General features: G+C 30.0%; 2 protein-coding genes across 6 annotated transcripts in view; both read right to left on the bottom strand.

Moving 5' to 3' along the window:
- Positions 1-1926: 1926 nt before the first annotated feature.
- On the bottom strand, positions 1927-5877 carry LOC128386514 (phenylalanine--tRNA ligase beta subunit-like). Its single transcript, XM_053345554.1, has 14 exons — positions 5723-5877; positions 5592-5647; positions 5290-5517; positions 5023-5138; positions 4779-4929; positions 4597-4705; positions 4366-4498; positions 4218-4272; positions 4086-4147; positions 3716-4004; positions 3508-3600; positions 3266-3383; positions 2957-3118; positions 1927-2751 (listed from the first exon to the last, which is right to left on the bottom strand). Exons 1-14 carry the CDS (start codon positions 5778-5780, stop codon positions 2594-2596), a joined length of 1788 nt encoding a protein of 595 aa, XP_053201529.1. The 5' UTR covers positions 5781-5877; the 3' UTR covers positions 1927-2593.
- Positions 5878-7076: 1199 nt separating this feature from the next.
- The window catches only part of LOC128386512 (B-cell receptor CD22-like), a 52133-nt gene continuing 35057 nt past the window's right edge, over positions 7077-24152 (bottom strand). For 2 of the 5 annotated variants that reach the window (XM_053345551.1, XM_053345549.1), the window contains exons 12-13: positions 8928-9016; positions 7077-8462 (exon numbers count right to left, since the gene is read on the bottom strand). In XM_053345551.1, coding sequence (XP_053201526.1) covers positions 8143-8462; positions 8928-9016 — 409 coding nt within the window. In that variant the 3' untranslated portion in view covers positions 7077-8142. The remainder of the gene's footprint in view (positions 8463-8927; positions 9017-24152) is intronic. The other 3 variants (XR_008324902.1, XM_053345550.1, XM_053345552.1) reach the window with 3 other exon arrangements.

A 24152-nucleotide genomic window follows, 5' to 3' on the forward strand; every position in this document is an offset into this window, starting at 1 on the left:
TGTAAACTTTTACAATTCTAATTGTTTCGAATCTTAATTGATTGCTACCTGCCTTTCAATAATCAGGTAATTAAGGTTCGCATACAGGACCATGTACACTGTGATCAAAGTAACTTGAGTTAACAAAGAAAAAGAGTAGAGAAATTCAACTAACTGAACTTTATTAAAATTTACTCATGATAACTTGATGTTATTCTGTTGAGAGTAGACAGTTAACTTACTGTTACTCGTTACAAGTAATTAAAATAAAACTTAAGTTTTTGATTTTTCTAGAACAATTGGGGGAAAAAGAGATTAAAATGATCGCATTGGTCAAATAATGATGATGATAAGTCTCAAGGCTTAACAAAGCGCTTTTAGCTTAATAATGCGATTAAAGATAAGGTGAGATAATTGGGTTAATCAAATGATAAATTGGGTTTAAACAATGATAAGAAAGAAAGACAAATTTTGGTCTCTTTCTAAAGTGATCAAAATTTAACAAAATTAAATTGGGGATTAACATAATGAAAATTTGAGTAATTTGAGTTACAAAGAAAAGTAATTAAGAGTAATTGAAATCTAAGTTTCATGATTACTGAGTTTTGATTATATGGTTGAGATTAAAATGAATAAAGTAGAAAGTAAAAGATAAGCGATAAATGATAAATGATAAACCTAAAGGTTTTAAATGTTAAGAAAATTCTTGATTCTGAGTCGAATAAGAATTAGTTTTGGTGGGTCTAAACTCACTACCTCACAATGTGATATATGATATTAAATTTGATATTAAAAAAAATGGTAAACAAAAAATTATCATCATCCTAATGATAATCTAACTCTTCTCGGCGGAAGTTATTCATTTCCCATGAAAATTGATTCTCATTCAGTTATCGAAAGATATCTTACCGTTAACGTTGAGTATATCGTATAAGGTTACCTGATAGTCTTTACCCTGAAAATGATTACCATGGTAATTATTATGGTTTAACTGAGTTTACTTCCTTTTTCCATAAGATGAGAAGTAAATTTACCAGATTAAAGAGAAAGAGGATGAAAAGAAGATGATGATGACATTCTGAAAGAAAAAGTAGTTCTCCTAAGGTAATATATATACTCATTGAATGAGAAAAAGTTCATCATTATCATGGAAACGATGATATATGAATAAGACTGAAAAAATTAAGCTCATGATGATAAGGTTAAGAGAGAGAGAGAGAGAGTGAGAGAGATTCTTAAAGGATGATGTTGATTCAGAAAAGGGATGAAAAGTCAATTTCATCCCATGTCATCCTAAAGAGGATCAGGTTAAATAAGAAACCTGAAGATGATGATAAAGATGAAAGGAAAAAGTGAAAATAGAACAAAAAAGATGCTCTATGAATGCAAATTCGCATCTTTTTCTCCTCTTCATATTCGCAATTATTATGCAAGTAAAGGGACAAAAGATAATGATGACGAAGATCAATTCGTTCTCAGCATCTTTCATTCATCTCTCTCTCTCTCTCTTTCTCTTTCATGATCTTTTACATTCTTCTATCTCTCCATCACCAAAGAGTAAAGATTCAAATACAAACAATAAAGTTAAAGATCATCAAAAGTTCATGATGATACTGAATTTCAAATGAAACATTGAAACAAATGGAACATCAAAATGATTTCATCAGAAAAAAAGGAATCACTGTTTTCCATAAGTAAATATCGTTATTTCATCTTCATCATCTTCTTTGAAATTATTTACTTTTCTTCAATTCTTTTATATTATCGAAAGAAAAATCTTATATTTATCATCAGCATTTGTCATCCATAAATCTCAGGATCAAGAGAATCTTTTCCAAATATGTTCAATATTAGACCTGAGGGCATGAAAGGTTCTTAATAAAATTCAACGAAATTTAAATTAACTCACATTCAATTTCATCTCCAAAGTATTATTATAAACTGAAATTGAGTTTACTGAGAATCCAGATCAATGTTTATTCAAGTCATCAACATGATCCTAAATTCTGATTGATGATAGATTTATTATAAACAATCAATCAGGCGAAAATACTTTAAGCAAAATCTATACCAAGTATAATATATATACGATGTAACAATAACAATAATAATTAGTTTGTTGATAACTAATCGAAAGTTAAACCAGACTTGATTGTAATCATTAGTGTTAAATAAAGTTCATTAATAACTTGAAAGTTCAGTGATTGAACCAATTTACAGGAACAGTAGTGATTTCACCTAAAATATATATATATATTGATTAATCTATATTAATGGTGTTGCAATTTCTTAATCATCTTTGAGTCTCTTTCTCTCCTCTCCTAATGTACTGGGATTGAAGTTATTGGTGATTTAAAGATAATCATTATAGTTGTTTATTTATCTTTCTTTTCTTTCTGTCTTTATTAAAGTCCTTTAAGGTTTATGGTCCAATATTTTAGTTGAAAATGTTCAATAAATGACAATCCACTTAATTTAGATAAGATTTGTCTTCTTTAACTCCAGAGCCCATGTATATAATATATCCAGAAATGATTGTTTACTCATCTTGGAAACTTGACTTTTCCAAGATAAAAACTTTGAATTGATTGTTGTTCATGTTTCATGATGATTTTTATCTTTTAAGGAAAATCTCCACATTAATTTCTAATGCTGAACATGGTTGGGTTAATTCAAAATTGGTAATAACTTTAGGATGAAGTACACCCATGATTCCAATTGATTTGCTATTGTAGATGATTGAAGCACATCGACCAGGTAAGAATCTTTCATCTATATTTATATATATGAAGTGAGAAGTGAAAAGTGAAGAAACAGAGAAAAATAAAAAGGAATTAGAACTCAAGATGATGATGAGAATGATGATAAGCAAAGATAGAAAGTGTGTATTAATGTTGTTGTTGATTGAAGATGTTGTTTCAATGATATACACCAGTTTCAAATCAGTTTCTCATTTTCTTGTACCTTGAGAACTCACCATTTGTTGATTCAATATAATATCCATCAGTTGAACCTTGAGAAGTATATTGAATCTCCATTACTTGCATGATTCGGTCAAGTAAACCATGAATAACCTCGAAACCAGGAAATTTGTTGTAATGAAGAGCAGATAACATTCGCTGATTTCGTGAGCCAACATCTTAATTCATAAGATTAATACATTCCAATACATAGACAGAAAATGAGAAACAGAGAGAAAGAGTGAAGAAGAGAAAAAAAAAGAATAATCAAAATAAGATTTATAAAGGAAAAGATGAGAAGAGTGAAAATTGTGGATCTCTTTTACCTTTACTCGAATCTTTCAAGACAACATCGGAAATTTCGAATAGCTTTAGTGGCAGAGGCATTTTCTTATTAGATTCAACTGTTCTCAGTAATCCAGGAATTAAAGAAGTCCTGGCAACCTAATAGAAGCGAAAAAGAGAGAGAGAGAGAAAGAAAAGAAAAATAAACAATACAATTAGTTACCAGGATATTTTGAATATATAGAGGAAAAGATAATATTAAAAGGTGATCAATCTCTCTAACCTGAAATTCAATTGTTTTAGGATTTGCAATGTGAACTGCCTTGGAAATTTCATCGGGTATCCTCATTTTATCAGCAATATCATCCTTGGAACACTAATAGAAATTGATAAATATAAAAAATAGATGAATAAATAAAGTTAATGAAATGAGAAAACAAATTGAGAATAAAATAAGTGTATGGTTAATTAAGATTGACAGTATTGTTTACCAAGGAGAATGTTAATGCTTCAGTATATCCACATCTTGAAAGTTCATGTCTAATTTGATCAGATAATTTATTAAGTGAAAATTGAGCACCAATGGTTACGACTTTGGGAAACTTTTTTATAATATTATTGTATCCATATGAGATGGCAACATCTTCAAAAATATCACAAGCATGAAGGATATCATGTCGAGTAGGTGGAATCTCAATATCAATCATTGAATTATCTTTATTGGGTGTTGCTTTTAATCCCATTCGCTGTAATAATCTGCAAATCTCTTCTTTAGGTAATCTGAAAGTAAACAAACAAACAAACAAACAAAGAACCGTTATAATGTTATGAATATGAAAAACTGATCAATATATTACTCACTTAACTCCTAACATTTGACTTGCTCGATCAACTGCCACGGTTTCCATACGAGAGTTGAGTTTCTAATTGGAAATTTAAATAATCAGTTGATTGTCTCTTTTTTTTCATAATAAGAGGAGTAAAATTACTAACCGGGAAAATCTTTGTCTCTTTGGATTCTTCATAGACTGTTTGAATCTTTTCCGCTCTTAAATGATGGGAGAAAATTTCATTAATAATATGATATTTCTTTCTCGACAATTTAGAAATCAAATATATATCATTTTTGATGACCACTTACTGGAATTGTGGATCACAATACGAACTGAACATACAAATGATAGTGTCCAGTACGATGGAAGCTTTATTTTCATCAGTTGCTGTGCATTCAATGAATATATTTTTGGTCGATAGTTTAATTTTACTATGATTGCCTGGGGGTGAGAAGAAGATGGAGAGAGAGAAAAAAAAGTTTCATTAGTAAATTTTAAAATAATCTGGGAGAGGAAAATCTTATGTAAATGATATTCACCATTGATTATCGGAGGTAGGGAGAGTAAAACACCATTGGCATCATAGATCACTGGGTAAACGGGACTATCTCTTATTATTGGTAGATAAGGTTTCAAATGACTATTACCCTGTAGGAGATTGAAAAAAGAAATTTGAACTTTAATTGGGTTGACATTCAATTGGCTACCAATTTGAATTTACCGAATAATATTCCATGAGTTCAACAGCATTAAATTCCTTGGTTTCATTGAGAGGAACAAATTTAATCTCTTGAGGTGGTTTAGCATCGTAAAGAAATGGACCTTTGATTGTGTCCAAATCATGAGTACCAATAGCAACTAGAGATCGTTTTCTAAATTATCAAACAACAAAATGGAAACAATTTAAAGATTTTCCAAAGTAATTAAAGGTAAACCTTTATTGATTGAAAGGAAACTATTCTTACCTGCAAATGTTTTGGTGTAATTTATCTTGAAGATCAATGAAACTATCGTAGAGAACTTGATCAAATGTAATATTCCGTAAGATTGCACAGACTACAAAAGGACGAATTGATTTAGTCTAATAATAAGAGAAAAAGATTAGAAATACAATCAGGATACTAAAAAGTATTTAAGGTAACAATTGATTGGTTAACATTCAGTTAGTAAAAAGAATCACAAATTGCAAATGTGAGAAAACGTTCCCGTTGATTTGGTTTATCGTTACATACATTTGGAGTGACCACAATCTTATTGACCCCATAATCGGCCGGATCAATAGCCAAAAATTGAGGTATGTCAACTTTTCCTTGAAAAATGAGAAGAGCTCTAACTAATCCAGTTTCACACAATAAATCATACCGATTAGCCGGTATATCAATCTTGTAGATTACATCGGTAGAAGCACCAATAGCTTTATCATCACCTTTTTCTTTAGCGATAATCTCTCTTTCTGATGTCTATAGAATCATAAAAGAACAACAAAAATTAGCATAAAATAATAATGATTAACTAAAAAATTTACTATACTTACAATTTCATCTAATTCAAGACCAAATTCAAAACACAAATCATTAAATTGATCTTCAGCTGAATAGAAAAAAAGAAAATTAAATTTAGCAAAACATTAGAAACTAAAAGCGAAACAGAAAAACCATTACTCACTATAAACTTGACCCAAGGTTTTATGTAAATGCTCACGATTAACACTAATGGTAGGCATGTTAAATTAAATTAATTTCAAAAGACAATCAAATCAATTGATTTGCAAACAATTTTGATCAAAAAAAAACAAACATGTAACCAATTGAATCATATGTTATGTTTACAACTCGCAATGCGAATTAGGTGCTGCCATCTGTTGGTGGAAAAAGTAACTAAAAGGTTGAGGAAAATTTTCAAAAAATTGACAGAAATGGAAATTAATTGATAAAATGATATACACCAATAACAATTAACTGGTTAATTAATGTAAATTGTTTTTTATTTCTTCAACAGAACTTAACTGTTGTGATTGGGATTGGGATTGACTGTTGAATTATGGAAAAGCTTGAAAATAAATCTCAACAATTACAAAATAAGTTAAAAGTTACTGTTGGTAAATCGGTTGATCGTAAACGTAAATTAAAGGACTTGGAATCGGCAATTAGTTTATTACAAGAGGAAAGTAAACAATTTGAAAGAGAAAGTGTTAAATTTAACCAATTATTTCAACGTCGATTGAATAATATGATCATTATTCTCTTAATTATAATCATAATTGTTTTATTTATCTACTATTCTTAAGCCGAAAAGAAAAGAGTAATAAACCTAATTAAAAAGGAGTAAATAAAAATTGAATTGATTATCTAATGAAAATCAGCATTTAATTGTGAGAAAATAAAAAGAAATAGATTATTATTATTATTATTATTATCTGATAGAAAATAGAAAACCAAAATATCCCCATTCTCTCTGTACATACGAACTTTTCAATTAGAACATTTCAATCTCGAATCGATATTAAATGTAAATTTACATATTCTTATTTACCTTTAGCACTTTGTATTAAATTCTTGAAATTAAAATCATTAGAAGAAAAAAGAACAACGAAATAAAAAAAAAGAACATTAAAAATCAATTCGAACTTTGGATAATAAAAGTTCTAATAAATCCAAATGTCACATATTCGAGAGTGGAAAGAATTAAAAAAAAAACTTTTCTTTCGAAATCTCTTCTTACTCTATTATTACATTTTCTTTTGAATGAAAAAAATTGAAATTCTAACGATTATATAATCAACTGTGAATATACACAATTCAATATAATAATCAACTCGATAATTACTCAACTATTACAATTAAATTAAATATGATCAACTTTTTTATTCGTAAAAATTAAAATGATAATAACTTATTATCACGATAACAATGCGAACCATAATCATTAATTATTAATAATTAATAATATCATTATCATAATCACCTTACGATATTTAATATCCATTGGATCTTGTTGTTGATTAAATCATGATGGAAAATCATTTTAATTGTATCGTTGATTGTTACAAGTTTTTTTTATTCATTAATCATAAACATTAAGATACAAAATATGAATTTAAATATATATATATATATCAGATTTCAATAGATATGATAAAAGGTTAAAGGCACAAAGAGGTAAAAGGGTTGATGATGAAGGTGATGATGATTAGTTGATTGTTGATTGTTGATTGTTGATTGTTGATAAATTTCCAGAATAATTTGTTATGATTGGAAAACATAATAGTTAATTGGTAAGACAAATGAAACAGTTTAAAAAAATGAAAATCATATTTTCGTCACAATTTTAGTATCAATTTTGATCGTCTCTTTCATTCGGACACACAATCAACATTATTATCATGTAAGATGATTAGTTAATTGTGATAAGTTTCATTTCGCTCACAGTTATCGTAGGAAATAAGAGACAAATTAATCAAACTGGAGTTGAATAGGAACTTGGAATCTATTGGAACATAATGAAAACCATGAAAAAAAAACAAAAAGAAAAAAAAATCAAATAAGAAAAGTAAACAATCATCAACTTGGAGAAAATTTCAAAACAAAAAAAAGACGAAATGTTCTTGATGATAACTTGATATTCATCTAGAAATCGAGATGAACTTTTCTCGAGCTTCATGTTAGTAAGTTGGACGATTTTCGTGAAATTGAAGGTAAATTAAAAATCCAAAGGTAACAACATATCGATTAAAATAATGTAACAGGTAAAGTGAGAAAAAAAACATTCGAAACGTGAAAGTTACTCAAGGTGAAGAACTCAACGAACATGGTGATATCTATTATTCAGGTAATTCTTTGTATCTTTTTTTTCTCATTCTATCATTTTGTTTCATTTCTATCTCAATGATTGGACATTCACTCGCTCATGATGATATTATCATGGTTGGTTATCTTCATCAGAATGATTATTGTTGAAGTTTTATGAGTTTTTTTTCATTGTCATCTTTTTGTTCAAGTTTCATTTAACTTTTTTTTCTGATGATATTTTCACTCTTCTTTTCATTACAGTTAACATTTTTCTCATCTCTCTCTCTTTCTCTCTTTTCATGATGGTAGAACTGTTTGTAACACTGAATCGCTTACATCTTGTACCATTGATGATAACTTATTCGCCGATGCTGAGTATGAAACTTGTGATAGAACATGTTCTCGATTTCGAGCATTTTTATCGGTTATCAGGTAAGTTTTCGATGTAATCAGTCCAGGTTGTTCATCTAGATTAAAAGGAATTGTATTTCGTGAGGTGATATTATCAAAAACGGCAACATTATCATCGATATCTCTAGTTACCACATTGCCTTCAGAATCTACAGCAACAACTATTGGTGAACTATCCGGGAACTTAGAATGAGAACCAATTGAGTCTATTTAAAGGTAAAGAATACAGAATTTATTAGAAAATTCAGTTTAAAACATGAGAATTATTTAATAGTTTCAAAAGTTTAGAAACAAGAAAAAGCTTCATGATGAATTTTCAGAGAATTTTTTTCTCTCTTCTTATTCAAATATTGACTTTGTGTAAAATATTCAGAATATCATTTACATGAAACCATTGAATTTAATTCAATTATCTTGTATCCTTATTCATTTCTATCGACACAATTTCGGCGAGAAAAGTTTTCAAATAGTTGTAACAACTTCTTCAGAAACACATTCTCAGAAAACGATAACTTAGTAATAAGACTGTTCTAATAACCTTCATTAATTTCGTATCGGATTAACTGATGTCGATCATTGGCCTTTTTTTCATTGTAATTAAGATTTGAAACTGTGGTAAGGGAGATTAGGGATTATATGGAGCAGGAAGTAGTTTGGAAAACTTTAGTTACCATCTTTTTTAAGCTTTTCTTCCGGAAAATGCGTCAGGTCAGGACTTTTACTTTCGTTGAAACGATTGTTCGTGGGGTCGTCTTCAGATCTACAGAAAATTGATCATTTTGTATAAAAAAAGATTAGAAAAAAACAAAAATGAGAATTCAATCAATAATAGCATGTTGATAATTGAATTGGCGATGAAAAAAGTAAGGAATTGAGATAAACATCAATAATAATTCTGAAAATTTGAACAGAACTTTGATCAACATTTACTTAGTAAAAAGAAGTAAAAAAACATTATCATTATTATTGGAACAGGTCAAGAGGATAAGAATGATGATTGGATGAAAATTTAGAAGTAAAAAAAGGTAAAAGTAGAGAGAAAAAAAAGAAAACATGTGATTCTGAACAGTTCAAACTCGAATCCAAAGTAAAATAAAAGAAACATGGAAAAGCAAAGAAGAAGAAGAAAAAAACTCTAAGTGATAAATGGATGAATAGATGAAGAACTTTTCTTTTTAACCATCAATTACCAATGGATTATCTTAAAAGACTCAAATTATCATGATATTCTGATAATTCTATTGATATAATAACCATAGTAACTATAATTTAACTTTTTTTCCCTGTAATTCATGAGACATTTGATATATTCAGTAAAGTACTTGATATGAAATGAAACTTTAAATATGGTAATGAGACTCGTTATCGTTACAACGAAACAATAGTAACTCTGAATCACGATTTTATTTATATTTGAAGTTTTCTGCTGGATAATAACAATGTTATCATGTTGGAATGAAAGTTATATAAGAGGAGATGAAAAAAAATCACAGTGAGAGAGTAACAAATACCAGTATTTATCTTTTTTATCCATTTCCTTCATTAATCTTTCACAAATAATGAGAAGTATCTTACTGAGTGTGTAGATGAACTTTTCTTTCCTGAAAGGTTTAAAAGTTTCTACCGATTTCCATGTAATCATTAACTTTTCCTTCTCTGTGCATAATATTGATTCAATGATGGAAAATATAATAACAACAATTTAAATGTTATCATCAACATGAACTTTACCCTGATGGTCAACCATTATTAAGAGTTATTTTCAATGTAATATTAAGCATTGGAACGTAGAAATATGAAAATTGAACCTAAGTTTGAGAATTTAGATCTCAATGATTTAAATGACATTCAGCTTGAACATTGAGGTTGAAATCGTATAATTTTACCTTTAGATGATAAGGATTTTGAAAAGTTGAATAATAACTTTTGTTAATTTTATGGTAACGTAACAATTTAACTGATTATCAAGTGTCAAGTAAAAGGTAAACCATAATGAGCTTCAGTTACATTATTTAAATGATTCAATGGATTCAACATGATAAAAAATGACCAAATTTTCAGATAAAATAGTTCTGAATAGAGAAAAAAATTGTAATGAGATTTCTGACCCAAGCTCACTCAACCTCTCTCATTCATGTGGTTAGATATTCAAAATTTGGTCAAGATATTCATGATTATGTTGATTACTCTTCGAGAATTCAATCAACACATAACATCAAGGGAATATTTAACTTTCAATTCTCTCACTTACAATTCATTGACAATCAGCAGAAAATTGTCAATTTCGCCAGTTCAAAGATTCTGCTAGCGATATTATCGATAGCATTTGATTGGAATACTCAAAGTATTAATAATCAAAAATCAGAATCACAGGCTAATCATTTCATCTGGAAAAACGTATTAACCCATTAGACTATGGTGTAGATCACCCTGATGTTCATTATCTTTGACTTTTTTCCTTCGTTTTCATGAAAAATTGTGGACTAAAAAGTAAGCTATTGATAGATGAGAATAGATAAATGATTAAATTTAATTGTTACGATATTTTTTGGATGTTTGATCCAATTTTATCAAGCAGAGATACAAGAAAATGCTGAGTAAACAAGAATTAACTATTAGCTTCTGATAGAAGATAAAAAAAAAGTAAATCATGAAGAAGCTAAAGGTCAGAATTCAGTTGAACAAGTAGATTAAATTGGAATTACAATCAAAGTATTAAACCGTTGACTGGATAAAATCATCTCAACAAAATTCAAATACTAACATTAAAGTCTAAGCTCAATGTTAAACCGAACGTGAAGATACAGGGAGACCCTTAGAATTACATTTTTCTCATCCAATTGTTACTCTTTTTTTTCTTCTCCCTGTTCATCTTATCGTTATAAACTTAATGCTTTTCCTATTTCTTCATGTACATGTTTTATATACTTCAGAACTTTTTTTCAACCACATAACCTTAACCACAGATGAGAAAATGAAATAACCACATTATCATTCATTTGGAATTCATGGTTATTCACAAAACTGTCGGTGAACTCGTCACATCAACTGTAATGTTGGGAACTCTTGGCGACACTAATAAGGATTTTTTTCCGTACTTTGGAATCACAATGTTAAAGAAAAAAAACTCTCCATCATCATGAGAAGATATAAAAGGTGATATGTTCAGATTTTCATGATGATGGTGTAGGAATGATGATTCATTGTGATTCCTTTTTTTCCTCCTCAGAATAATATCTTATCCTTGTTTCTTCCTGTCATTATTTTTTTCTCCTTCTTCTCTTCACTAGATGATAATAATATTATCAATGGAAAAGGATGATAATGATAACAGAGTGACCATTATGTTCAGGTCAATGAGTTAACATTGAAAGATAATAATCACATTGAAGTAATAATAATAAGATAACAAGCATATTATCAAGACTTTAATTTAACAAGGTTAATAATCAACGATTACAATTTCAATCAATTGATAATCAATTGAACAATTTAAGATGATCTCAATCAGATTGACAGTCTCATTGATTATAATGATTGAACTCAATTCATTTGATATTTGCATTGAGATAAAAGATTAAGACCTATCATTGATTAAATGAGTCGATTGAAAATTCAAATTACCACAATTAACTTTATCATTACAGTTTAACTTGATTGATTATCTATGACTATTGTTAAGAGGCTTATAATTGTAATATTTATCTCAACCGTTGAATATGGATCAGTATTAAAGTTGAACAGTTTAGTGATCATTTCTAACAGGTATCGATAGTATTAGATGTTCAATTATTGATTAGTTAATTGCTTGGAAAAAAAATCAACTACAGGGTAATCTTTATTTTCCAATTTCCAATTTTCATTTTTCATGATTGAAATTATATCAATATCATAGATATTATATTATACGGAACTGATTCAATTATCATATTATTCATTTCTTTCAATCAATATTTGTCTTTTCAATAGGTTATTGGTAATGGACAATAAGAAATGATGAGGAAAAAAATAACATTGACCATTGAGAATTGAATTCAATCATGATGAGTTTCTCAGAGTTCTGGTTGAAAGTTATGAATGCTCAAAGGTTTTATTATTGCATATTTTGTCTTCCCATTATCATCTTATTTGCCATCAGCATTACAATCATCGTAATCATTATCATGTCTGTCGACAGAATTTATTTTTCTTCTCTTTTCATGGAAAAGTGAATGAGCAAATATTTCATAACAACTTTTCACTCTTTCTCTTTTCTCTTTTCTCTATTTCCTTTGCACTCTAATCTCTCAGTTTGATGAGTGATAAATGATAATATTTTCTTGTTTAGTATAAGGTAACCTTAGAATTTAACATTCAATTCATCTTCATACCCTTCATTTTCACACTGAAGGGATTTTGCCAAGGAAAAAAGTAAAGTTAAGGCAAAAGTCACTATTACTTTGATAATGTCACCTTAAGGTTTTTCATCCAGCAATTAAAACAGAGTCACAATTGTTGAAAGTATCAATTTACTTTTAATTCTGGCCTCTTAGAGATGATAAACAATATCAATAGAGACAAAACCAGATAAGAATAACTTGGTTTTTAATTTGTTAGATAGTAACAACGGTTACACTGACCTTTCACAAGATGCTTACCTGCCCTTCACACTTACAAGTAATAATAGTTCGTATACAGAATTCACTTCAATTATCTTAAGATGTAAACTTGGTTAAATAAGACTTTATTAAAATAGAAAGAAAATGAAAATATCAATGATTAGAATGAAATTCTAATAAGAACACAGAATAAAATTCATAAGTGAGAAAACGAATCTAGATTGAAAGTGTTAACTAGACTGAAGATACATTTGTTGATTAGATTTGTATTTATACTTAATCCATTCAATTGAATATTTTTTATCCGTTGGTAAATCTTGTTAATTGATAACAGACAATTAAGTCAGAGATCAAAGATGAGTTAACTTAAGTTTTTAACATAATCATTGTTGACTAATTGTTGTTAAAACAAAATCTTACTGTGGGAAAAATGGTAATGTAATCAGAGTTAACAAAAGTTAAAGAAGATAAGAAGAAAGAGAAAATATTTGTAGAAAGAGAAAAGTAAGTAAAGAAAGAGAAAAGCAAATTGACGCCAATGATTAAAACCAGAAGGTTATTTTCATAAGAATTGACAAGACTATTGTCTCTCCATCATTAACTGTTAATTTGTTTTTCTAAAGAAAATGATTAGTTAAGTTTAATTGTTAATTAAAGTTGTAATGTTTGTTAATTGTAATTAGTTAATTGTTGATTAAATGAAAATGATTAATTAACTAAAGTTAAATTTAAATGAATAAAATTAATAAGTGAAGTGAAGGGTTAAATCTCTACCCTACAGATTCAGTGGATTTTGATTAAGACACCTTTCAGTTCATCTTATTTATTTAGTGTTGAAATTTGAAGATTCCGTGTGAATGTATCGCCGAGAATTCATTTGATGAATCGGTTCATCTTCTTCTGGTAATACATGAATTTCAAAATTTCTGGTGGTGGTGTTAATGGAGATGATGGTGTTGGTGAAGTATCACTATTAAAACTTGGACAATTCCTTGAGGTTGAAGTGTAATAATGCCAATTTTCAGGCCATTCGTCAGTTCCAGCGTTTACACGAGTAGAATAAATATCAAGTAACTGAGCAATTCGTTTATTACCACAGGTACGTTCGATATTTTTACTATGTATTCCATCTTTCAGTTCCGAACATTTATTTTCAATCTCAGGCCAAAAGGCTAAATATAGTTGAAGAGAAACTAAAGCTTCCACAACAGGTGAATGAGCCTTTTTCTCAATAGTGAACTTTCGAAACACAAGAAATGATATAAGAGAAAGAGAACATGGACTTTTCAAGTATGGAGAAAAATGTTGAGTAATTTCTCTCATTTTATACCTTAGACGATCGATTTCATTCTTAGTTAAACCAAGAGCATTTAGTTGAGCAATAAGACCAGAACCAATCAGTTGATTACACACAACCAAATAGGGAATCACTTGATCTCTTACTGAATCTAAATTTTTAGCATATCGAAGATCAGATCGACACAATCCATGATGTTCACTCTGAATAATTTCAATTTGTTGATAACGAACAAAACTTTCATATACAATTTCTTGGTGTCCATTAACAATAACTATCCAAATCGGCTTTTGTTCAATTTTCTCAATTATACCTTGAGGTCGTTCATATTGAGTAAATACACCACAATAAGCCATATTCATAGAGAATATTAACTTTGGATTTGAATGTTTATCGGTATTGTCTTTGATTAATTGTTGATAACTTTCAGGAAGTTTTGGAAGTTGAACACGAGAACACCGATGAAATAATTCAGTAGTTTGTGATAGTTTAAGTTCATGATAATGACCATATGGTCGAGATGAATTAGATGAGGTTGATGATGATGATGATGATGAATCTCTTCTTTGTCGATAACTTGAGTTAATTTTTTGTCTATCAATATCTCTTATTGACGGAAAGTCAAGTTTAATTGATTTAAGAATTGATTCAACTTTCTCTGGATGAATGAGTGAGAAAACATTAATTCTGATGAATGGCTGATTTTGTTCATGATATGGTCGTTTGATTTCTTGCCATTCTCTCTTTTGTTTTTTCTTTTTGTTCTCATTTAACAAGAACCATTCAGCATTTTCTCTTAAGAGATAATCGGAATTTGAGACCAATGAATTGATCTGGGTCTGATATAATGATCAGAATTCGGTTTGTGTCCCATGAATGGTTCGAATCCATATTTTGCATTAATTGTTCATGTTCACTCACTGGTTCGGCTGGATCTTTTAATCGCCAACAATTCCAATAGTTTATTCTTGCTCCAGGAATATGATTTCTTATATAATCAGGAGCAAAAAGGTCATTGGATTAGCGTCTCTTTCAATCAAAGTACAAGCATATTCAGCATGTTTTTATTCCATCTCTGAATGAGTTGAGTTCGTTGGAGTAGATGAAGTTGATGCAATAGCTACTTTGAGATGAGGAGCTAAATGAGAGAAAATTTTATGAGGTTTAACAAAAGTTTTCAATGTTTCTCCATGTTTAAATTTTGATCCCATTTCGAAATCATAATCATCTTTTATAAGTCCAGATCGACAGCATCTTTCATGATTGAAATAATCAACTGGTTTTATCTGTTGATTGCAGAAATGTCGTCGACATATAAATAAGGCTGATGAATATTTATCAAAAGTGGTTGATTTTTGGACTTTTTTGAACAATGGATAATCGTTAGTGGAAGTAAATTTAACGATACATTGAGTTTCTAAACACATTGCTTTCTCCTTGTTGTTTGGTGGGACAAAATTCAGTTTGACGATTACTTTTCTTAACCAACAGGTACATGATAAACAATACCACTTGTTACAGTTGGTACAATAAAGTGGACTTATTGTAATATGTTCACAGAGATTACATTTGATAGTGTCCAGAATATCATGAATGTTGATAAGAATAACTTTTGATAAAGGTAAACCTTTAGGTACATCGTCAATATCTAATGAATCAATTTCAGGAATATCGATTAGATTTAATTTTATCTTTTCCTTGATTAATTGAAAATATTTCTGACGAGTTTCTTTCAATTCACTTGCTTCTTTTTCAACTTGTTGTTTAATTTGAAAGAATCTCTCTGATGTTAAATAATCAGGAAGAGGAGCATTTGGATTAGGAGCAGGATAAGTATTTCGGGGCCAATAGAAATCATTTGGACCGGGATGAGTTTGAGAATCTTGAAACTCTTTGGATGATTGTTGATGATATTGTCTTTTAAAGGGTGGATATTCCTCTTCATGAAAGTTCACATTTCGAGGAAATCGTCTTTTAGATGAGCATTTAAATTGATTCATCTCTTTAGAGGACATTTGAATTTCAATTTGTAACTGTTGATGTTGATTCTCAAAAGAGGAATTGAATGAATTATCATAAGAAACTGATTGTTTCGGTGGTGAAGAAAACGATCTCACTGGTGTTGATTTATAACGAGGACAAGTTATTCCAGTTGATGTTCCAGGTTGAGGAAATTCAAAGTCGATTGGAACAGGATTGATCGGATGTTGAGTTTGTTTCGTTTTCTTTTCTTTACCTTTAGGTTCAGTTTGTGTTGAAGTTGAAGTTGCTCTTCTTTCAATTCTGCTTTTGTTTCCATTTTGTAAACTTCAGGAATGGGTGAAAAGGACGAGCGTTAATTGGCCTTGCACCTTCAGGTTGAACTGTAGGTTCACTATAACCAGAAGTAAAGTAATGGTGAGAAAGATCTTGAGGTGCAATGTTTCTCCACCTATTAGGTTTGAAATTTGGAATCGGTTGTTGAACTAAATCTTCATCCACATAGATTTCAACTTCGTCAGATGATGAAGAGTTGATGGTTATATCATGTTCATCAGTGTCTAATTTCACTTGAGTGAGACCTTTGGTCAAAGATGATGTTGATGAACTGGATGAGATTGATGAAGTTGGTGAAGCGATTTTAAATTCAGTAACATTAACAGTTTCAGTGGATTTTGATGAATTACCCGAATTAGAATTCAGATTATAATCAAGAGGAGCAATTGAAGAAAACAAATTTTCAGGCAAATTGATTGATTTTTCACTTTGTCCACTTGTTGTTGGGTTTTCCTTTGTTGAATCATTACCATCATTAGATGATGAATTTGAAGGGAAAAACAATTCATAAAATTCACCATCGTCACCTTGTTTTTCAATTCTAGTTGTAAGTTTATCTCGATCAGACATTGTGACAATTATAAAAATTTTAACTTTCAGAACAATCTGAAGATAATTCACAGAACTGAAACAAAATGAATATCTCAAGAAACTTAAGTTGATGATTACAAAGTTATAATGTAAATGAATATAAAAGAATAGAAAATTAATTGGAACTTGTCTTAAGACAAACAATTTGATTAGCAATTGATCAACTGAAGAGAAAATTTTGTTACTCAAGTTTAACTTGTGAAAGTGTTTATCATTTGATAATTGTGAGCAAAAGAAGAGAAAATTTTTGTTTACTGCAAAGCAATTAGAAGAAGATGATTCAAAAGTAACATGAGTAAAAGTTGAGTCTAAATTTTTCTCATCTTTTTGGTGAGAAAACAAACAATCATAAGATAATGAAGAGACTAATTTATCATCCAAGTTATAAAAATCGAAACAATAACAAAAGTTGATCAAATCATAATTAACATTAGTAAGATCATTTTTCTTTGCTGTTAATTGAGAACGAGTTAATCGTTTAGATGCAAAGTCTAATGTTGGTTGTTGCCCAATTTGCTTATCGGCAGTAATGTATTGTTTTCTTTTAGATTTACTAACATCAGCTGATTGAGAATCGATAATATTATTGATCGAAGGAGTATCAATAACTTCATTTTCATCGTTATTATTATTATCATTCTCATCAAGAGAAATGTCATTAAGAAAATTTGATTGAATTTCATCAGTTAATTCATTTGAATAATCTTTAGGTGAAATTTGATTTCTATTATCATCTCCATCTGTAATTGAATTTGTCTTCAGATCAGTGAAATTTTCTGGTTGTAACCAATTCTCTGAATCAATGTCAAAGAAGTGATTTTTCAATTGACTCAATCTTGAATCAAGTTCACCTTTGAATAATTTTGTATTAGAACAATTAACTGAGAAAAGATCAAATTCATCTGAATGAGGATTGATTAATAAAAGTGCTCCTTTTTTCATACCATAGACTAAGTATGGGCCATGGTACTTAGGTAATAGCTTTTTTGACAATTTTGATGAAGATTTTGACTCACTTTTTACCCAAACATAATCTCCAATTTTGTAAGGAGGCTGTTTATGTAAACTTTTGATTCTATTTATCTGATATTGTTGTTGTGAAATTAAACGAGCATAAGCTATTTGTTTAGCTTGAGCTTGAGTATAACTAAAACTGCGATCTAAGTCAAGTTGATTGTCTAACGAATCCCGTGGACATTGTCCAAAGACCAATTGAAATGGTGAAAAGCGAGTAATTTTGTGAATTGACGTGTTAATTGCATAAAGTGATTTCTCTAAACCTCTGGAAAGATTTTTAGTTCCTTGTTCATGAACCAAAGTTCTTAAACGATCAGCAATTGTTCTGTTGGCACGTTCAACTATTCCTTGTGATTGAGGATGATAGGGTGTAGAAACTTCATGTTTGATATTACATTCAGTTAAGAAACGATGTACAGCTTCAGATAAGAAATTGGAACCTCGATCGGTTTGAATTACCTTTGGGTAATTGAAGGTAAGAAAAAATTGTTCCAAGAAGTCAATTACAGTTTCAGCTTTTTGATTATTGTATATCTTTGCATAAGTATAACGAGAAAGAGTATCAACTAAAACGAGTATATACTTTTTTGAGTTGTTGATCGAAATCGGACCTTGTACATCCAATTCAAGTCGTTCGAAATTGTTTCTTGGAATCGGTTTAGCACTTGGTTCACAGAAAATGATCGATCCAGGCTTCGAAACTGAACAAGTGTTACAATTATTACATAGATCAATGATATGTTGATAAAGATGTTTCATATAATAACGAGATGAGATCGAGAGAAAAGTTTTTTCAGGGCCGAAATGACCACCAGTAGCTGAAGAATGATACCATTTGAACAATTCCTTAAGGAGATTCAATCCAATCACTGGTCGGGTAATGTTATTATTATACAAAGCTTTCCTTTGAATTAGTTCATTTTTGATAATATAACTTTTAGTCACTTTCGAATCATTTTTCATGAGTTGTTGTTTGATCTCTTGACAATTAGGATCACTCTCTTGAAATTTTATTATCTTGGAGTGAAAAGAATCAGTTGATAAAGTATAACTGATAACAGGGGGTTCATCATAATCAATTGATGGGTTTTCGAGCACGAAGTTGATTATGTTAAAGCCAAGATTTTTATCTTCATCTCTACTTATTGAACTGTAGTCAATTCTGTTCAAATCCACTGTGAAGTAAACTTTATCTAAATAATCTTCTTCTGGGTCAATAATGTCACGATTTTCCCAAACAGTTTGGGCACGAGAGAAACAATCAGGTGGATGAGTCGAGCCTTTTTTGTATACAATCTTGATATTGTACATTGAAAGTATTATTGACCATCGTCTCAACCGAGCATTTTTGAAGTTTACTTTAGTAATTGTGCAGAGAGCATGATGATCAGTTTCAACAACAAATTGTTCACCTTCGAGATAATGTTTGTATTTCTCTATTCCAACGAGAACGGCAAATAATTCTTTCTCTGAAACAGAATAATTTTGTTGGTGTTTTTGTAATTTTTGTGAAAAGAAAGATATTGGAAGCCAATCCTTAACCTTTTCAATAGGATTTTCTTTAGAATAATTTGGAGATTTTGGATCTTCTTGTAACAAAATTCCACCAACAGCAATATCCGAAGCATCAACTGAAATTTTCCTTCTCAAATCAGGATTAAAATGGACTAACATTGTAGTTGTTATCAAAGCTTCTTTTAAAGTATCAAGAGTTTTCTTGTCTTCATTCATCATTTTAAATTTTCTTTCCCGAGAAATCAATCGGTAAAGAGGAGCAGCGAGTTTTGAGTAGTTGGGAATGTATCGCGAAAAATAGTTATAACAACCAAGAAGTGATTGTAATTGTTTAACATTTTTCGGATAAGGAAGACGTTTGACCGCTTCCACTTTTTTCGGGTCGGGTTTTATACCTTCGCCATTTACAACATGTCCAAGCAATAGAATTTCTGAATATCCGAATTTACATTTTTCGAGTTTTACCTTTAGGTTGAACTTCTCGAAACGATTAAGGACATTTTCCGTCATACTCATCAATTCTTCCCAAGTACGTCCGATCACTGGTACATCATCAAAATAGCCAAGACACTTAGTGTATTGTAGACCATCCAAGACTTTGTTGATTAAATTTTGAAATATAAACGGAGCACCAGATAATCCCATAGGAAGACGTTTATATTGATATTTTCCATCAGGAGTTACAAAAACTGTTTTTTCTCTTTCACTTTGAGGTAATGCAATTTGATGATACCCTTGACACAAGTCAAACATGTTAAAATATTTACCTCCTCGGACTGTTTCCAAACAATCATCAATTCTTGGCATCGGAAATGAGGGAACTTTTGTTAAACGATTCAGAAGACGAAAATCGGTAACTAAACGGAATGTTCCATTAGGTCGAGGCACAAGAAGAGCAGGTGATCCACCTTCAGCATTGGATTCTTCTATTATATCAGCGGCCAAAAGATCATCAATGGTTCGCTTATAAGCTAATCGTCGCTCATTATTACATGGATAAGGTTTTTGATAAGGAATAACGTTATCACCGATATCGATCTCCACTGGACAAATATCATTATCAACGAAACCAAGATCTTTTTTGTCTTTGCTAAAAACTTTCTCATATTTAAGAAACAATCGAACGAGATCGTCGCTTTTATCTTGAGATAAATTAGGATTAATTTGCTGTTTTAGCTTTTCAACAAAACTTTTATCTTCATTTGATGAAATTCTGGTTTCAGATTGTGACAATAAGTTAACCTTTGATGAGAATTTGGTTTCTAAGGTTAAATCGTGTTCATTTTTGAAAGTATTTGGTTCAGTTAAACCAAGAAGATTAGCATGAATCGGAAGATGATGAGAGAAGTTGTCAATTGTGTAATCGTTTTCTGAACATTTGAACTTATTGAATAATGAATCGGTTTCTTTAATAGTAAGAAAGCGAAACTTAAATTCAGGATTGAGGAGTTTACCATTAGGTGTTTCTCTGGCGAATACTTTAGTATAACTTCCATCAGAGTTAACTTGAATATAAAAAAGTTGAATGAAATTGTTACCAAGTAAGAAAATCGGATCAAACTCTTTAACGACAGTTACTTTGAGTAAACGAGTACCCTGAATTTCTGGATGAAAATTGCTGCATGCGAATCCAACAGAATCCTTAGTTCCAGAAATTCCGAAAATTGGAATATTATTTCGAACAATATTTACGTTACATTGAATTGCCAATTGATAATCAATTACCGATGAAGTCGCCCGGTGTCAACCAAAACACGAGTTTTCATAACTGGTTCCTTGATTGGAGTTTCTATTGTCAAAGTACAAAGTGACATACATTCAAATAAAGGATCACCTTGTTGGTAATTATTGGTGGCTGTTGATGATCACTTAGAGTATATGAAATTTCATGTTTCATAACTGAAGCGGAGCAGTAGTTGATGGTGTCGAGATATTCGATTGAAGGTTCACAAAGACTATTAATTGTTTGCGAATTTTTCTGGGTATTGATTGTTGTTTTAGCTTTTTGCCGAGAGTCATCTCGCTTTCGTCTTTCAGGACAATCAGGAGCAACATGATCAAGTTGGTTGCAAATATGACAGGTTAATCCTTTATGAGCAGGATTAGGAAATGGACGAATGTAAGGTTTTTGGAAATTACCTTTAGGATGATTAGTTTTATCTCTAGATTGATGTCGAGGTGGATGAGCTTTTGTTACTTGTTTATCGATTTTACTTTTCTTTGATCTTCTTTCTCGTAATAATGTCGGTAGAGACATTAATAATTTTCTGTTCATCATTATTATGACCAGATCGATAAATTTCATTTTGAATATTTTCAGGTAAATGTGAAAGCAAATCGAAGAAAACCTTTATCTGTTACAGTATCTTTAACTTTCTCCATTAAATCTCGAAGTTTATCGATAAACATTTGTGGAGGTTCAGAAAAATCGTAAATGTAATTTCTCAATTGGTAAGCGGCTTTAGCAGTAAATGTTGGCATACTCAACTTTTCTTTGAGAGCGTTAACATAATCATGGTAATCAGTGATCGAAGGTCAACACGATTTGCTAAATGTAACAATTCATGAGCTAAACCTTTTTTGAAACATCGAAGACGAGTTGAGTTATCACATTCTTCTAATGATAACTTATTCACAGTTTTTCTTATCCATGAACCCATATCTTCACCTTTGTAAAACTCAGTTACCTTAGGGTCTTTACGATTTGAGGCAACTAAAGTTTTAACAAGAGTTTCAAATTTATCAGTAACTTGAACATTACCTTGAACTTGAGTTAAATTTTCCATGTTATCATGAGATTGAGCCAGTGAATGAGTAGGAGAACCAGGTCTTGAGACAGAATGAGTTTGATTAACCCAATCAGCAGAAAGTTGAAGTAACTTATTGATTGTACCATAAGGTAGATTACACGACCTTAATTCTTCTTCAGGAACGTTAAAAATTGTTTCCTCATCACGTCCAATACGAACTAGAATTAGTTGTAATTCAGATTCCAAGATTTTTGCATTACGGAGATTAGTTAACCAAAGTGGAGGAACTGTTTCTTGAACCTCTTCAACAGTAAGATTATCAATTTCCTCATTGGTTAATTGTTCACCGAGTAACAAATAATTGGTTCTAATGATTTCATAAACTCTTCGCTTAAGTATAGCGTTGTTGGAATATCATTAATAAAATTGTTCAGTAACTCTCTGAGTCCTTGATTATCTAACGAGGAAATTGTTGTCATGTTGGAATTAATTACCAACGGTAAAGATAATTCAGAAGTACCAGGAGTCTCTTGAGAGATAACTGTATCACTGTTGACGTTGGATGTAGACCGAATAGGAATTGGGATTCTATTCAGATGTTGACGGGTTATAATCGGAGGAGAATTGTACTCGCGATTTCTTGTTCTTACCATCAGGTAAAATGGTTGAATTAGTTAACTTGTCTTATAAAGACCACTTTTCACTTTAAACAACTGAGTGAATCCTGCCGGTCGCCAAGTGAAGGATTTTGCCAAGGAAAAAGTAAAGTTAAGGCAAAAGTCACATTACTTTGATAATGTCACCTTAAGGTTTTCATCCAGCAATTAAAACAGAGTCACAATTGTTGAAAGTATCAATTTACTTTAATTCTGGCCTCTTTAGAGATGATAAACAATATCAATAGAGACAAAAACCAGATAAGAATAACTTAATGGTAATTTTAAGTTAGATAGTAACAACGGTTACACTGACCTTTCACAAGATGCTTACCTGCCCTTCACACTTACAAGTAATAATAGTTCGTATACAGAATTCACTTCAATTATCTTAAGATGTAAACTTGGTTAAATAAGACTTTATTAAAATAGAAAGAAAATGAAAATATCAATGATTAGAATGAAATTCTAATAAGAACACAGAATAAAATTCACTTAAGTGAGAAAACGAATCTAGATTGAAAGTGTTAACTAGACTGAAGATACATTTGTTGATTAGATTTGTATTTATACTTAATCCATTCAATTGAATATTTTTTATCCGTTGGTAAATCTTGTTAATTGATAACAGACAATTAAGTCAGAGATCAAAGATGAGTTAACTTAAGTTTTTAACATAATCATTGTTGACTAATTGTTGTTAAAACAAAATCTTACTGTGGGAAAAATGGTAATGTAATCAGAGTTAACAAAAGTTAAAGAAGATAAGAAGAAAGAGAAAATATTTGTAGAAAAGTAAGTAAGAAAAAGAGAAAAGCAAATTGACGCCAATGATTAAAACCAGAAGGTTATTTTCATAAGAATTGACAAGACTATTGTCTCTCCATCATTAACTGTTAATTTGTTTTTCTAAAGAAAATGATTAGTTAAGTTTAATTGTTAATTAAAGTTGTAATGTTTGTTAATTGTAATTAGTTAATTGTTGATTAAATGAAAATGATTAATTAACTAAAGTTAAATTTAAATGAATAAAATTAATAAGTGAAGTGAAGGGTTAAATCTCTACCCTACAACACCATGAAGCTGACAATTGTCCTCGAAAGGTCAATCCATGAAATGAATCTTAGTTCAACATTATGGATAATATTATCATCGT

Source organism: Panonychus citri, unplaced genomic scaffold (assembly GCF_014898815.1).
Source record: "Panonychus citri isolate SS breed McGregor unplaced genomic scaffold, ASM1489881v1 Contig00072, whole genome shotgun sequence".
NCBI classification, from domain to species: domain Eukaryota; kingdom Metazoa; phylum Arthropoda; class Arachnida; order Trombidiformes; family Tetranychidae; genus Panonychus; species Panonychus citri.

Excerpts from the sequence above, each read along its gene's own strand:
- LOC128386514 (XM_053345554.1), bottom strand. The coding sequence starts at position 5,780 with ATGCCTACCATTAGTGTTAATCGTGAGCATTTACATAAAACCTTGGGT. Across the intron at positions 4,930-5,022 it reads TTACACCAAAACATTTGCAG|AAAACGATCTCTAGTTGCTA; the intron begins GTAAGAATAGTT and ends TTGATAATTTAG. Across the intron at positions 3,119-3,265 it reads CTTGAAAGATTCGAGTAAAG|ATGTTGGCTCACGAAATCAG; the intron begins GTAAAAGAGATC and ends TTATGAATTAAG.